This window comes from Notothenia rossii, assembly GCF_949606895.1.
Source record: "Notothenia rossii genome assembly, chromosome: 9".
NCBI lineage: Eukaryota > Metazoa > Chordata > Actinopteri > Perciformes > Nototheniidae > Notothenia > Notothenia rossii.
The window spans coordinates 60,742,225-60,756,786 of NC_136907.1; the positions used below are offsets into that span (position 1 = coordinate 60,742,225).

At 41.7% G+C, this 14,562-nt stretch overlaps 1 protein-coding gene across 1 annotated transcript in view; it reads right to left on the reverse strand.

Moving 5' to 3' along the window:
* Positions 1–14,562, reverse strand: part of LOC307019586 (dynein axonemal heavy chain 11-like) — a gene marked incomplete at its 5' end in the record, with an annotated part of 45,031 nt that overhangs the window by 24,731 nt on the left and 5,738 nt on the right. The window contains 38 exon segments of the mRNA XM_079650593.1: positions 147–297; positions 398–546; positions 769–896; positions 1,225–1,357; positions 1,581–1,658; positions 1,962–2,156; positions 2,322–2,414; positions 2,745–2,883; positions 2,968–3,089; positions 3,092–3,116; positions 3,184–3,329; positions 3,455–3,611; positions 4,112–4,272; positions 4,352–4,483; positions 4,646–4,753; positions 4,847–4,972; positions 5,192–5,359; positions 5,579–5,797; positions 6,300–6,524; positions 6,676–6,798; positions 7,179–7,301; positions 7,549–7,707; positions 7,800–7,883; positions 8,082–8,240; positions 8,330–8,416; positions 8,816–8,932; positions 9,040–9,262; positions 9,634–9,803; positions 9,910–10,030; positions 10,133–10,188; positions 10,267–10,344; positions 10,435–10,770; positions 11,447–11,647; positions 12,358–12,549; positions 12,669–12,773; positions 13,544–13,739; positions 13,823–13,947; positions 14,234–14,371. Of these exon segments, the coding sequence (XP_079506719.1) occupies positions 147–297; positions 398–546; positions 769–896; positions 1,225–1,357; positions 1,581–1,658; positions 1,962–2,156; positions 2,322–2,414; positions 2,745–2,883; positions 2,968–3,089; positions 3,092–3,116; positions 3,184–3,329; positions 3,455–3,611; positions 4,112–4,272; positions 4,352–4,483; positions 4,646–4,753; positions 4,847–4,972; positions 5,192–5,359; positions 5,579–5,797; positions 6,300–6,524; positions 6,676–6,798; positions 7,179–7,301; positions 7,549–7,707; positions 7,800–7,883; positions 8,082–8,240; positions 8,330–8,416; positions 8,816–8,932; positions 9,040–9,262; positions 9,634–9,803; positions 9,910–10,030; positions 10,133–10,188; positions 10,267–10,344; positions 10,435–10,770; positions 11,447–11,647; positions 12,358–12,549; positions 12,669–12,773; positions 13,544–13,739; positions 13,823–13,947; positions 14,234–14,371 (5,448 nt within the window).

The following is a 14,562-nucleotide window of genomic DNA, read 5'->3' on the forward strand; positions in this document are numbered from 1 at the left end:
ACATATACATCTGATTGGTCAATACATCGTAACACATTGCCCTTTTTGACAATATGCAAAAACACAACATCTGGCTAAAAAGACAGGATGTAAATGTTTGTGTGACAGAATAGGTGGGATACACAATGAGCATGGTGTGTTCTCACCTGCACCATGCTGCTCTCTGGTATGGGAGTGATGGTTTTCAGGTTGCAGCGCACTTGTTCCAGGCAGTACGGCACGTACTTATCGAACAGAATGGTTAAGTTGGCTCGCTCTGATTGGGCCTGTCTGGTGTCTATCCAGCTTGTCACATACCTGGATATACAGCAAAGACATCAGGTGTACAATTTCAGAAAAGCAAGGGAATAAGAAGCCCATGATTTCCAAAGTGTGTTTTTGCTTTTGCGTGGCTTACGAGCTCCAGCCAAGATCTTGAGGGTTGACAAAGAGTATTCCTGCCCTGGAGACAGTAGCTGGAGTTGCTGCCTTCAGATGAGAAATCTCAAACAGTAGACGCATCGAGGAAGATAAACTGATCCTCTCATTACTGGCAAGAGTCAGAACCTGGAAAAAGTAGAGGAACATGAGGTTGTGTTCAGTTTAAGCATTAGGTCAAATATATAAAGCAGCCGAAATATGAAGTGAACAACACTGACAAAAAATAATGATAAAATTGTTAATCCAGGGCTTTCTGGATGAGGATGAAAGCCTATTAAATCTTTGCATGAAGGACAACATTCTGCATTATAAGAATAAAAAAAAATAGAGCAAAAGGTGCACTCTGACCTTATTGTCATCCATGACTGTGTTGAGTGACTCAATCCACATAGGGTCAATATCCCCATCCAGAACAATCCATTTGGGTCCATCATGACCCACTGAGGTGAGCTCTCTCATGGTAGAGGAGAACAGACCTAAAGCAATGAGTCAAATAAACAGTGGCATATCAATACCAACACTATTAAATGGTCCTATACAATTATCAAAGTTGTACAAAAGCAGACTCATGTAATGCAATCATAGTAATTTATTCCACATCAAAATGATATAAACCAGAGCTAACTCTGAACCAGAAAATGTACTTTGACAAATTCTAATTCATTCTGTGAGTAGGCTTTTGAATAAATTATGGTTTTGACACCGAAAATAACTCATTCTTGACAGTGACCCACAAGCTGCAGAAAAACACTGGCTCCCTTGAACAGTGTGTTAAATTCCGTGTAAAATTCTCAAGCCCCTCACCGTCTTTCCACTCTCTGGTCGCAGGGTGCAGGTATCCAAACAACTCGTCTGTGGTCACAGCTTTCGGGTTGATATCATTCCAAACTGTCTTCATCTTCATGTTTGCATACGTTCTATGGAGAGTCTTCAAGATCTGTGTAGTTCACAAAATCAAATCCCTTATTGTTTACTAGATGGTCCATATGTATGAAAACAGGGAAATTCAACTCTTCCTTGACTTAAGCTTGGGGAGATCTGTGAAATATGTGTTCTGGTACAAGCTTAAAAGCCATCATTTACAAAATCAGCTTATAAAATACATTTGCAAATCCTATTTTGTATGTATTAATGGATACAGCGTATATCGAAAAGTTAACCTGGCTCTTTCCGGTTCCTGGTCCACCTACTACAAACACAGAGTGTCTGACCGCCAGCAGCTCCTCCAGCTGGGTCACCTGTAGACACAAACAGTGGATCATAATGGATTATGATATAAATACTATTTAAAAAAAGGACAGACCTATGTATGTACTGTATATTAATTAATTTGCATATTTGTGTTCCCAATGAAACAAAGTACTGTGCATCGTCAAAAGAAAGTAAAAACTTGCAATTTAGAACTATTAATAAATGACTGTAAACATACTGTAGTGATGAACTGAGTTTTATTTACCAAAGTAACATATGTTTATTCACATTGCAGGCAATAGTGAAACAGAGGCATTTCTTCCCCAGAGCACGGCATAGTTATGGAGCACCTTAAGTATGAAGTTCTCCTCCGGCTGCAGGCGCAGTTCACTGACTGACTGGCGCACAGCGTTCTCCAGCTCGGGGTCTCTCTTCCTGGGCACATCCAGCTGAGGGAACAGGTCACTGATGAGCCCGAGGAATATCGGCACGTCACTGGTCACTATCTTAGGCAGGTTGAAGTCCCTCAGCGCCCGCATCAGCACCTGGGCAGGAAATGACAGTGTGGATGAAGTAATGTAAATGCAATTATGAACTCAAGATTTGTCAAAACCACAAGCCACATGAATGCAAAAATTGTCCCCATATCAACTACCTGTGAGATCAGTGTGAAAATGAGCATTAATCATTGACAGCAGATTGATGCGTACCTGTTCCTCAGGTCTGCTGCGTTCCTCTCTCTTCAGAGACCCAGCCACAACCAGGACTGATTTGATAGCTCTCAAACCCCAATCATAATGATCCTAACAGAAAAAGGAAAAAACATAACCGATCAAGCAGTGAAAGCAAGTACTATACTGTGTCAAGTATCTTTTATCTTCCGGTACAGTGGATGATTATAACAATATGTTAACCATGTGCAGCAGAGTGGAAGACTATTTGAATAAGAGTTACAATACCCAGTTCACTATATTTGAGGGGAACACCTCCTACATTACAATTACAATGTTATTTCCATAGCCTAGGAAAGTTCAATAAAAAATATCGAGAATGAGCTACTAATGAGAGATAACCTTTATGATCTGTTAAGATCCTTTCTAGTTCTGCTTTTAGATTACAGTGGTTTAATGTACCTGTTTGGACAGCAGCTCCTTACAAAGAGTGTAGAGGCTGATGAACTTTCTTGCCAGCAGACGAGCATCTATGAAGCCTTCAGCAACCAACATGATCTCACAGATCAGCTCAAAGTCTGGGATCACCATGGCACAGGGCCTGAACAGTGAACGAAACTCATTTTAGTAATCTTTGACATTTGTAATATCTTGCAATACTCTCTCCTCAGTTTAAATATCAGACCTGAATAGAGCTTTGAGATTCTCTGGGAGCTCGGCCCTGCCAGCATAACCAGGGTTCAGAGTGATGAAGATCCCCACTGTTGACTTCAGTTCAATCTCTTCTCCCAGGAAATGGAACCTAAATGCACACAGAAACAATTAGAGATGAGTCTGCAGAGGAATGTCAGCCTGGATCAAAAGACAAATTCATTAGTACAAGTACAGTTTTCGTATCTACCTTGGCTTCTTGTTGCGTACAGCATCCTGTATAGTCTTGACCTGCACAGCTACCACAGACAGCACCTCCACTGAGATCCTGTTGAACTCATCAAAGCAACCCCACACCCCGGTCTGAGCCAGACCTTTGTAAATGTTTCCTATGGACTGAAGACATGCGGTGGAGACAAAGTGAGTTAGTTCAGAGGTGGATTTATTATAATTGGCATAATGAATAGAGTAAATAAGACATAAATAGACACTACGGATAACATCTGCGCAGTCGATGCTACCTTGTAGTCCATCTGTTCTGAGCAGTTGAACACATAGACCATGATGCCCAGGGAACGTCCCAGATCTTTAGTGGTCTCCGTCTTACCGGTGCCTGCTGGGCCTGAGGGGGCACCGCTCATAGTCAGATGGAGGGACTGGGTCAGTGTTATGTAACACCTAACAGAGGCAGGGTAGAGATTTGAAATGATAACAATATTGACACGGTTAGTTACTCTGATCCACACTTTTCCAAAGTGGACTGAAGTATATGTTAAAAATATGGTATGATATACATGTGGTCAGATATAAGACTTCAAAGCTACTTTAGTTTGCCCTTTTTTGACATCGAAAAAACAATATTGTTTTCATCTTTAGACCCAGATTAACACCTTTTTTAATACGAGTTACCTTCTTTCAACCATTGTACAGTTTTTAAGTTGTTAGGGAGGCTTCCTGGATCATTATCCTTCGTGGGACCCCCCTCTCTCTCTCTGAGTCTGAATGATATTGGGCAATGTAAATAACAGGCACTTCCTCTACTAATGTCTGTCTTCACCGCCTATTTAACTGAGGTCCCACGGCACCTTTCTCTTTCCAATACACTTTGCACTTTCTTTAATGATGTGTAAAATCTGTGTGCTCGTGCATCAGTGTGACGTATAGTACTACAGGTGTACCTGTCAGTTAGAGGAGTGATGACCAGTCTGTTAGTGTTCCCCAGGTATTCATAGCTGAACTGGAACTGGGCGTCACAGATGTTGATGTAACAGTGTCTGGTTTCGTCATCCCAGCGGTGGCGTAACTGGGACAACCAAGCAAAGGCCTGGCCGGTTGTCACCTACAAGACACATAGAGTTACACCAACATCATTTTTTTGTGCTTTTATTCAGCAGATAAGTGTTTCACTTCAGCCTTACCTTCTGAGTTATGAGATTAGCCACCACGTCTCGAGCATGGACATCAATAGTGCAGACGGTCATAATTTTCTGCCTGTCCCCAGGAGTTAAATCTCCAAGCAGCATGTGGATCAGTGAGTTCAACTGTGTGATCTAAAAACAAAAAATGATCACTGAACACAACACATTTGGAATGAAATGTGATAAACAAACAATTTAAATGTGTATCTAGCAAAGAATCTGCAGATGAATCAATTATCAAAAGATGAGTTAGTTGCAGCTCTGCCTAACAATATGTTGAATGTATAGCACTACCTGTTTCCTGTTGTAGTCTTTGAGAGCTGTCTCAAATCCCTCCTCCACTCTCTCAAAGGCAATGCCCACGTCTGTGGCCCACCACACCTGACTCCCAGTCAACCCTACCTGTGAACGGAGAGAAAGTCAGAGACAGACAACAGATGATTTTGGTGTTCATAAAGTTAAAGTTGTATTTCTACAGACACAGCATTAACAGACCTGAGCAGGGTAGTCGAACATCCACTGGTCTCTGGGTTTGTCCTCATAGGCGGCTACAGCCTCCTGGATCTCCTTTCTGACCGTGCAGCGCATGGTGCTCTCCAAGGCACTCAGCCAACACTCTGCCTGAAGAAGGAGACACAATTTTACATACATTGAAATACAAATAGAATTCAATACTATATAATGATTGGAGAATGCACAACATGATTACACATAGCAACTGTTTGCACACACGATAAAGTACATACTGTGCATATTATAAACAAGAGAGAAAAGTGAATATAGCAGTGAGGGAGTGTACATCTACTTTGCACACAGAAATCGAATTCTGTTTTTCAATACCTGTCCTTCGCAGACACATGGCTCAAAGAATGGAACATATTCTCCCTCTCGGCTGAACATCCCTATAGCAACTGCCTCCCCGTCTTCCTCTCCTCCTCCACCTCCGCCTGAGTCCTTAAAGCGAAGATCTGCTATGTTGTCAAACAGCTTCAGCAAGTGTCTAGTGACCTGAGGAATAAAACACACAAATATAATAAAGTTCATTCATTATTTTCAAGGTCATGTTGTTAACAAGTCGTTATCTCTTGACTGGATTTAAGTCTTTCAACCTTATATCTATTATCATTCTCCACAAATCAAATAACTGGATGGAAGACAATATTGAACTGATACAATTAGCTGAAGCTTTAAGTATTTGGAAAACAAGATCAGATTGTGATCAGTCACCTGTTTGGGCTGTGTCCCCTTGGAGACAATCTCCAGCAGGTCTGAGGCAGAGACAAAGTAAAACCTGGGGAAAGTGAGTCTCTTTGTCTCCAGGTACTCGGCCAAGGCCTTCTCACACACAGACAGCCTCTGCTGCAACGTCTCCAAGTTCTCCAGGAAGCCAGGCTGGTTAGTCACCTCTACCATATTACTGTTCTGCACCACCTCAGTCATCAAGGTCTCGGGAGGGAAAGAAGCCAAGTCAGAGAAAAAGAACATTTCACACACCATTAGGATGTGGTGAGGTGGATGCATGTCTTGTGTATTATGTGTTAGCTCAAGTGGTATAAGAAGTATGCAGATGCTTTACTCAAGTAACAGCAACAATAACAGTCTGTGAGAAAACTCCACTACAAGTAAAAGTCTTGCATTCTAAACCTTACGTAAGTTAATCTACTGTACATACCCGAAACACCCATCTCTAAAAAGTAAACTTTTCCTGAGCTAAAAAAAGGTCTAAAAGTTTGTTTAGCTAGGTAGGATAAAATTCTTTCTACATCTGGAAAAAAATAAGCTTTTTCACAGGAAAGGCAGTAAAAATGTACAATATTTGCCTCTGACAAGTAGTGGAGTTCAAGCAGATATAGTTGCATAAAAGGGAAAAACTCAAGTGAATTACAAGTATCCCCAAATTGTACTTAAGTGCAGTACTTGAGTAGATGTACTTTCCCCCTCTGGGTACCTGGAAGTCAGAGTGAATTCCCTGGAAGCGCTCAGCATCGTTGGCCAGCTGGCAGCGGATGTCGTGGCTGTTGGTGAAGATGCTGTTGAGGTGGGCCCATGTGCGTTGGACGGACATACAGGCCGAGATGACGAGGTCGGCCACCATCAGCTTCTTCTGCCATCCACTCACCTCCGCCTGGAAATACTCCACGTACTTACTCATCAGGATGTTCTGCAGCTGCACCTGAAGAGAAAGAAAAGCAGTGGCTTTACATCATGATCTGTAAGAATCTTCTACAATGACAGAAAGCACTACAGAAGCCAAAGCATGATAATCTATATGTAGCAAGGTTCAGCATTAAACCACTGAGAATCTGCACAGTTTTCACGCTCACCTGATTGTCCTCCAGTGTTTCTATCAGATTCTCATCGGCTTTGAGCAGAGGGGTTCCTGTGCTGCTGTGAGTCTCATAAGACAACGACATGACACTCCACGTCTGGGTTATCTCGGCCAAAACCTGAGGAAATGTAGCTTTAGAATGGTGCAGTAAGACCAACATTAAACATTTAATGATGTTACTAAATATGCTAAGCATCTTATTTCTTAATAAGACTGTGTCATTTGAGCTTATTTGTCCATTGTGAGCCATTTTACAGTATTTCTTTTTTTAAGAATATGGTAGAAGTGACGATTTATGATAAGGGGATTTTGGACATAATTTCTCTCTAAATTCAGGTTTTTATTTAGATTTTTTGTAATTTTTTTTTTTATATACTTCTTTGCCAAGTGATCTGATTTTGAACTTTGAAATGCAGAACAAGTCAGAATAACCATTACAGCTACTACATTGACATACAGGACACTATTATACAACTGAATGCTATCTTTGATACTCACTTTCTCAATAGCCATTTCCTTCACAGCCTTGTCCACTATGTTTTTGACCTCGTCCTCCACACGGTGAAGCTGTAATTCCAAAAGGTCCCCCAGGGTGGTGCCTTCCCCCATCACAAACGTGACCTGAGAAGGAAAAGGGATACACAGCAGCCATGAGAGCGATCCGATTTCAGATACGGATAATTGGGCTCACTGAGCTGTGCAGGTCATTACAGGCCTAGACGTTGAATGAATGTTGAGCATGTAAAGAGTAGATTATAAGAGAACATAACTCAATTCAATAGCATGGTAATGATCAAAGTGAAGAACTTGATTAATGATGAAATATTATAGAATAGGATTGTTTGAGACTTAGTGGATAGTGTCATACCCCTGTGGTGTTCATAAGCTGTTGCCAGTGTCTCTCTCTGACAGCGGAGTTTTGCAGCTCGTTGACGGCTCTCAGAGAGGTCAACAGGTTCTTTACAGTCGACTCCAGACCTATGTAGACGTCCCATGCCCTCACCTCCTTATCCAGCATCTTCATCTCCTTATATATACAGAAATAGTCAATACGTGTGAGAGTGGTATACTATTTTGCTTTACTGGGTAAACATTTTTGGCCATGAAAGCATGTTATACTTTGGCAAATCGCCTGAGCTCCATGTCCATCTGCTCAACGTTGATCTCCTTCCATGGAGTCTTGGTCCAATCTTCTATACTGGTCTGGCACAGAGAGGAGAATGGAAATATTTGATCTGAAAAAATACATTTCGCCAGACACCCCTACAGACTTAAAGGTCAGCGATAGATAAGGAATACTCAGCAGGTGGGTAAGTGCAGTGAAAGGCTGAGCCTCACAGGCTTTTCCGTCTCGTGAAAATACCAACATACGGTATTCGTTTTGAGCTTATAAACATTTACCTTCACAAAGATGACCATGTCCCAAACTGCTTTGACCAGTATGATGTCAGAGCGACACTGGCACAGTTGCTTGTAGTCTGGGAAGCTGACCTCAAACAGATCAGCTGTGTCCTGCAGCTTCTTCATTTCTGCCTCCATCACTGCTACTCCTCGATTAGACTGGAGACAGAGGAGTTTTGTGGCTTGAAATTGTATTGATTGATAGATTTGATTTAATTATACACTCAAAGGCACTACTAAGGGCTCACCTTATCAATTAGTTTATATTGCTCCTCCACATCGATCCTAAAGATGGACTCGGTACGAAACTGTTCTCTGAAATCATGCTGCTTCACCTGAATACAAATAAAAAGCCTGTCCATTAAGGATTCATCTGTCTCCATCTCACCATCTACGAAGGTGCAAACTGGGGGGTGGGGTGGAGTCAGTCATATATAATGCAGGAAAGAAAGGTTTATATGTCAGATATTGAGCTCTGTGTAGGGGGCATACAACACTGACATCCTATCCTACCCCCCCCACGCACGCACGCACGCACGCACGCACGCACGCACGCACGCACGCACGCACGCACGCACGCACGCACGCACGCACGCACGCACGCACGCACGCACGCACACACACACACACACACACACACACACACACACACACACACACACACACACACACACACACACACACACACACACACACACACACACACACACACACACACACACACACAGCCTCACCTCAAACCGGACACACTTCCTGCGAATAACTGAAACCTCATTGGATTGTAGTGGCGCCACTTCATGTTTAACCGTGAATGCAATTTTCTTCAGACTATTCCACTTCTCGGGCAGCTCCTGTGTTTTACGGTAATAAAAGGAAGAATGTAATGTAATGATATACTGCATGTAACATATCTGCCAGCACTCATGGAAAAGTGTGTATTTTGTGCATAGGTACACACTTCTAGCTGCGTGTAGACGCTCTGTGGCAGCTGCTGTCCGTAGGTCTTGAGGAGCTCCGCAGTGGATTTCAGAGGTTTGAAGTGCTGATCGTTGCTGATCTGCCTGTCTCGGATGGCCATGAGGTGTCCCATGATGTCCACCAGGCCTGCATAGTCGCCATCTGACACCTTTTCAGAAAGACCACTGGCCGTGTCCTGGACAAAGGAGGATAATTCTCTCACACTGTGGGAAAGAGAGAAAGGAGGATAATGTTAGGGTTCATATCCTTAGTTTAAGAGTTAAAACAGATTGCTTTTAGTAAGGGTTTTGATATTGTGGGCCTATAACCACAACCAGACAGTGTACATTTGCATATTAGGGCCATTGTAGGTAACAAAAAATTCAACTACAGTGCCAGGGAAGGTTATATTCAGATTTTTGGAAATGTATAACAAAACCTACAATTGTTTACCTCAAATATGGTGTTGCACATTTACAATTTCTTTAAAAACTCACCATCTCTTTTCTACATTTTGAAGCAGTTCTTATCTCTTTGTGTATTTTTTGTCTATTTAGAATACATACAGTATGTGTGTGTGCTTGTGCATGCTAACCTCTGGTTCACGTGGTTCAGCAGGTGCTCCTTGAACATCCAGCTCCATCTCTTGATGACATTCATTAGTGTGTGCTTGAAGGGTCTGATATCTAGCTGCAGCCAGCCACAAAACACCCTCCTGTCCTCCATCTTGCTCACTCGTACATACAGAGACTCAAACAGGTTGATCTGCAATGAAGAATGATGCGGCGACTCAGACACATTGATCAAAGAAAAAAAAGTCTAAAGTCAATTCTGAATAAAGGCTTTTAGAAGTGAAAGATATGAGGCACACCTGTTCTTTGAAGTTGTCGAGGGTGGGTGGATTCTTTTTCAGCTCGTAGTCAGCATACAGCTCCGCTTCCTCTGTACTTAACACATGGCCATAAAGTAGGAACTGCCTCATGAATTCAGACCTGTGATAAAGGCAAAGAAAGGATTCCTTTAGAATATGTTTTAGTTATACCAACCTGATATATCAGATAAAGAAATGTGATAAAGATTAAAAAACATCTGACCTGTCATCTGTCCAGAGGTAGTGGTAGCTGGCAAAGGATCCCTGATATTCTCTGACCTGAAAGGCAACACAATCTTTAAAACTGTGAGCCTGAAAGCATCATATATGTCTCCCTATGTTGACAGGTAATCGTACCTTAGCAATAGCTACGCGTGCCCGTGAGCGGATAACATGGCACATCTCTGACAAATCCTCCATTTCATTTATATCGCACTACAAGATGAGGAAGCAGTTTAGGATAGTACAGGGTGTGTGGATATATGTTATCTTCCCTATAATCCTATAATCCAATCTGTACAGCACCTGATAGTTATCCAGCTGTTTATGCTTGGCCACTCTGGGAATGAAGGACGCCATGTTGGTGATGTTGGCCACCATCTTATCCATAATATCATAGAAGTTACCGCTTTGGCTGGAGTCCAGCGAGGGTTCGAAGGTCATCTCGTTGCTGTTGAGTACCAGCTGGACCTCGAACAGCGGTGTGATACGCTGGGATGCGTCTGTGTTGTCCATGAGGTACTGCAGGGAGCAGCACACGGCACTGGAGAAGCCTGTCAGGATCATCCGGTCCACATAGTCTGTGTAGCCCTGCCACTCACTGCTGCTCAGGTCTGCCACACCCAGCAGCGACTCGCTCTCCTGGAGGGGAGGGGAAAAGTGGGGTTCAAATAATACTTTACCCTCAAAATGATCTTTTGTTATTACATTCCTCATCCTGTCTTACATTACATTTGTGATAGAAATGTTTCTTGCACGTTCCATGTTGAACAAAGAATACAAAAATAAGAAGAGTCTTAAAGGGCCCCTATTATACTATTTTTCATCACTATATTATAGTTCTCAGTTATATACAAAACATGTCTCTGAGGTCCCCACGCCCCTCTGAGAGATATTATGTTAAAAAGAACACAATGGTGCTCTAGGAGGAGATTCAGGTGATAGGGGGGGGGAGGTTACCTTGGTTGGTTATTGGCTAATGGTTACACAAGCCAAAACATCGTTATGACATCATAAAGTGGCCAAAATCTGATCAGCTCACTTTCAGACAGGTTTTTATATAAATGGATCAGGACAAAAAGAGAGCGATATTCAAGTACAAATTTGTTTCAAATGTTACTTGAATATTGCTCTTGTGAAATTAGCCGCATTTACTTTCTCCATTTTGGATCTGTGGAGGCATGCCAGAAACCTTTTCTTATATTTCTTGTATTCCTTTAGGAAGGAAACAAAGGTGATTTTATAATGTACGGTAAGAATATGAGGGAGATATATAAAGTAAAAGCCTTTCTCTAAAGCATGAGGTGAGAGAATATACCTGCAGCAGAGTGTGTATTTCCTCCCCTGTACTGGTGATGAGAGCGTGCTGTTTGGAAACACTCTCTTCAATGTCAGAGAAGAGGAGGAGAGTGGATCCAAGGCTCTTTCTGGTGATGAAGGCACGGTGGCTGAATTTCCCCATGAGGGCCTGGATGGCCTCCACATTAGCTTTACTCGTCTGGACACGACTAGAAATGCTCTGGCGACAGCAAATAGAGATTATTACAACCGGGAATTAAATTCCCTTTGGATGACAGATGCATGTTGCTTTTCTCTTTTAGGAGTGTTCGCCATAAAGAGGAAAGCTGGCTTGAATGCCGTGATTCATGCTACGTTGGCAGGCAACATTTAAACAGCAGCTTTTCATATTTTTATTGAAAAACACGATCTAAATTAAACCACTACTTTATGCATGTCAGCAGAATCATGTGGAGAAGATGCTTCGAAAAATGTCCACATAAGTATTGAAAAATAACTCAACACGCATTATGTATATGTATATATGTGTGTGTTTAAGTAGATACATGTGTGCATGTGTAGATATTTGTCATTTCAAACAACCCCTATGTACTACAAATGTTGTTCTGTATTTAATTTGCCATTTTCGGGTCACTACAGAGATATGATTTGCAAAACTGTACTTTTAATATAATGTGACCCCAAATAAAGAGTAAAAAAACTCACCAGTGTTATGCGCTTTTTTTTTTTTTTGTCTGTTTGTTTGTCTGTTTGACTACAGATACAAATACTGGGCCACGGAAGAACCCATTTAATTGTATTCCAAATGTGAGATGTACCAACGCATTATTTTTCATTGATGTAAACAACATTTGAAAGAGATATAAAAAGGGCCCTTCTAGTTAACATGGTCAAAATACTTCCCAACCATACAAAATAAACGTTCAGTACCTTGACCAGGTCTCGTGTGATCTGGATGTAGTCCCACAGGTCGTCTCGAGCCCAGCTCAGCTCCTGGAGGGCCGGCTCCAGCTGACGTCTTGTCCCATCCATCTCATCTTTCACTAACCCCAGCTCCACCGCCAGGATGGTGCTGTGCAGCTTGTTGTACCACTGGGTCACCAAAGTCAGTGTCTGTGTGTACTACAGGATACAATGCGGCGTTAAGCCTTAAACTTATTTACACCCTGTTTCACCGGCCACATAGCTGACAAATATAGCTGTTTGATACTTATACAATGCGACACTAAACACATTCTCACCATGTAGAGTCTCTCCCGTTTGGAGTAGAGATGGAGAGCTGCTTTGGGAATGTTTTCGTTCTTCAGCATACCCAGATACTTCACCTCCCTCAACACTGATGTCAACTGGGGACAGGCGCAGAGAGAGGGTGAGAAATATAAAAATCAAATTGATTAATCCATGTAGCAATTAATTGTTTTGTTACTTTAACTGTGAAAGCAAAACAATCGAAACAAATTGGATAAACATCTCATAGTGGAAATCTCATTAACATTGGTACAAAGCGAACAAATGTTTTAAATTAGATAAATGCTCACAGTACATCTGATTCATTGTTTATCCCTGAATTAAAGTGCCTACTTCTGACAACGCTCGTAAAATAAACGATTGCTGCTGCTCTTTCTGCTTTGCTTTGTTTCATTATTTGATGTAGAGTGGGTTTGGGATTTTTTTTTATCTGATCAGGTGCTCTGGAAATTTCTGCTTTTTTTGTAGACAAAAACAGACACACCAGGTATTTAATGCTGAGAAAGGAAATTGTGGCAAATATAAAGTATTTTCATAATTTGAGGACAGGCTAAATCAATATCATTTTGCAGAAATCAGTGACATGTTGAAGCAGAAAATAGTATAAACTGTATATCTAAAATAATCAAACCTCTTATTTGTGGCTTAACTTAACCTGTTAATCATGGAATGACTTGCATAGTCTTATGATTAATATGCATTTCCCATTATACATTCCTGTATGTAACATCCATACTAGGAGTTAGCAGGGACGACTTGAGGCACACAGCTGCACCAATTCCACTCAGAGCAAATCCCTTTATACTTAGTTATACAATTAAATTGTATTCATATTTGGTGATTGCCACTTCTAAATCGTTGTGCTTACTGCAGTACTGAAGTTGACCTGAAACAGGCCTGTGTCAGCGTCCAGTGTGAGCAGGGGGTCCTTCAGGTGGGTTTCACAGATTTCCTGGAGGCCCTCAGTCCACTCTGAGAACAGCTCCTCATCATGCTGGTCCAAAACCTCCAGAACATGCTGACACTTTTGGAGGACGTCGTCTGCTTCAGCTGACCCCAGAGGCCTGGAAGATAAACAGTATGTAGTAAACTCAACAACAGATCTGCTGTGAACGTAGTAACATGGTAGAATGGTGTCTATCCGTACATATTGGCCAGCTCGCCGAGGTTGCTCCTGTTGGTGAGGATGCGAATCCGAAGCTCCTGGGACCATTTGAGGTTCCCGGCCACATACGGCATATTCTTCCCCAAGACAATACAGCCTGACCGCAGCTAAAAACACAAAGGCTGAATTAACTTGGCTGATAATGGAGTCATTCATTACTTTGAATAACTTTTTTTTCAAATTAGTTTGTGGCACACATTTCAATTCTGAATTACAATACAATAGGTTTCTTACCAAATTGAGGCATCTACGATTGAGACAGACTATTACGGCATAGTTTAGTGATGCTGTAATCAGATCCCATGGCTGTACTTTTGTATATTCAAAAGTAGGTGGGTCATTCTTCGAATTTCTGAATCTTTGAGAATATTTATTTCCTCTAATCTCTCTTACCCCATCTCTGTGTTTATCCAGTATACACTGGCAGTAGTCTACTTCCTGGTGAAACATATCCAACAACACATTGTAGTTGGGAGAGAACAGCTGGTGGATCATGGGCCTCTCAAGCAGGGTGCTGAAAATCTTCAACAACTAGATTGGACACAACAAAAACAACAAGACATTTTTAGAAAACTTTAGGTAGAATGACCATTGGACCATTCCTGGCTGTTAGTCTAAGCCACAATCAAGTTTAAATTCCAATTTATAAATATACGCTTCTCAGCTGATTAAAAGGATAACAGTTTTCTAACATCTAACAACACAGATGCTAAAAAGATGCA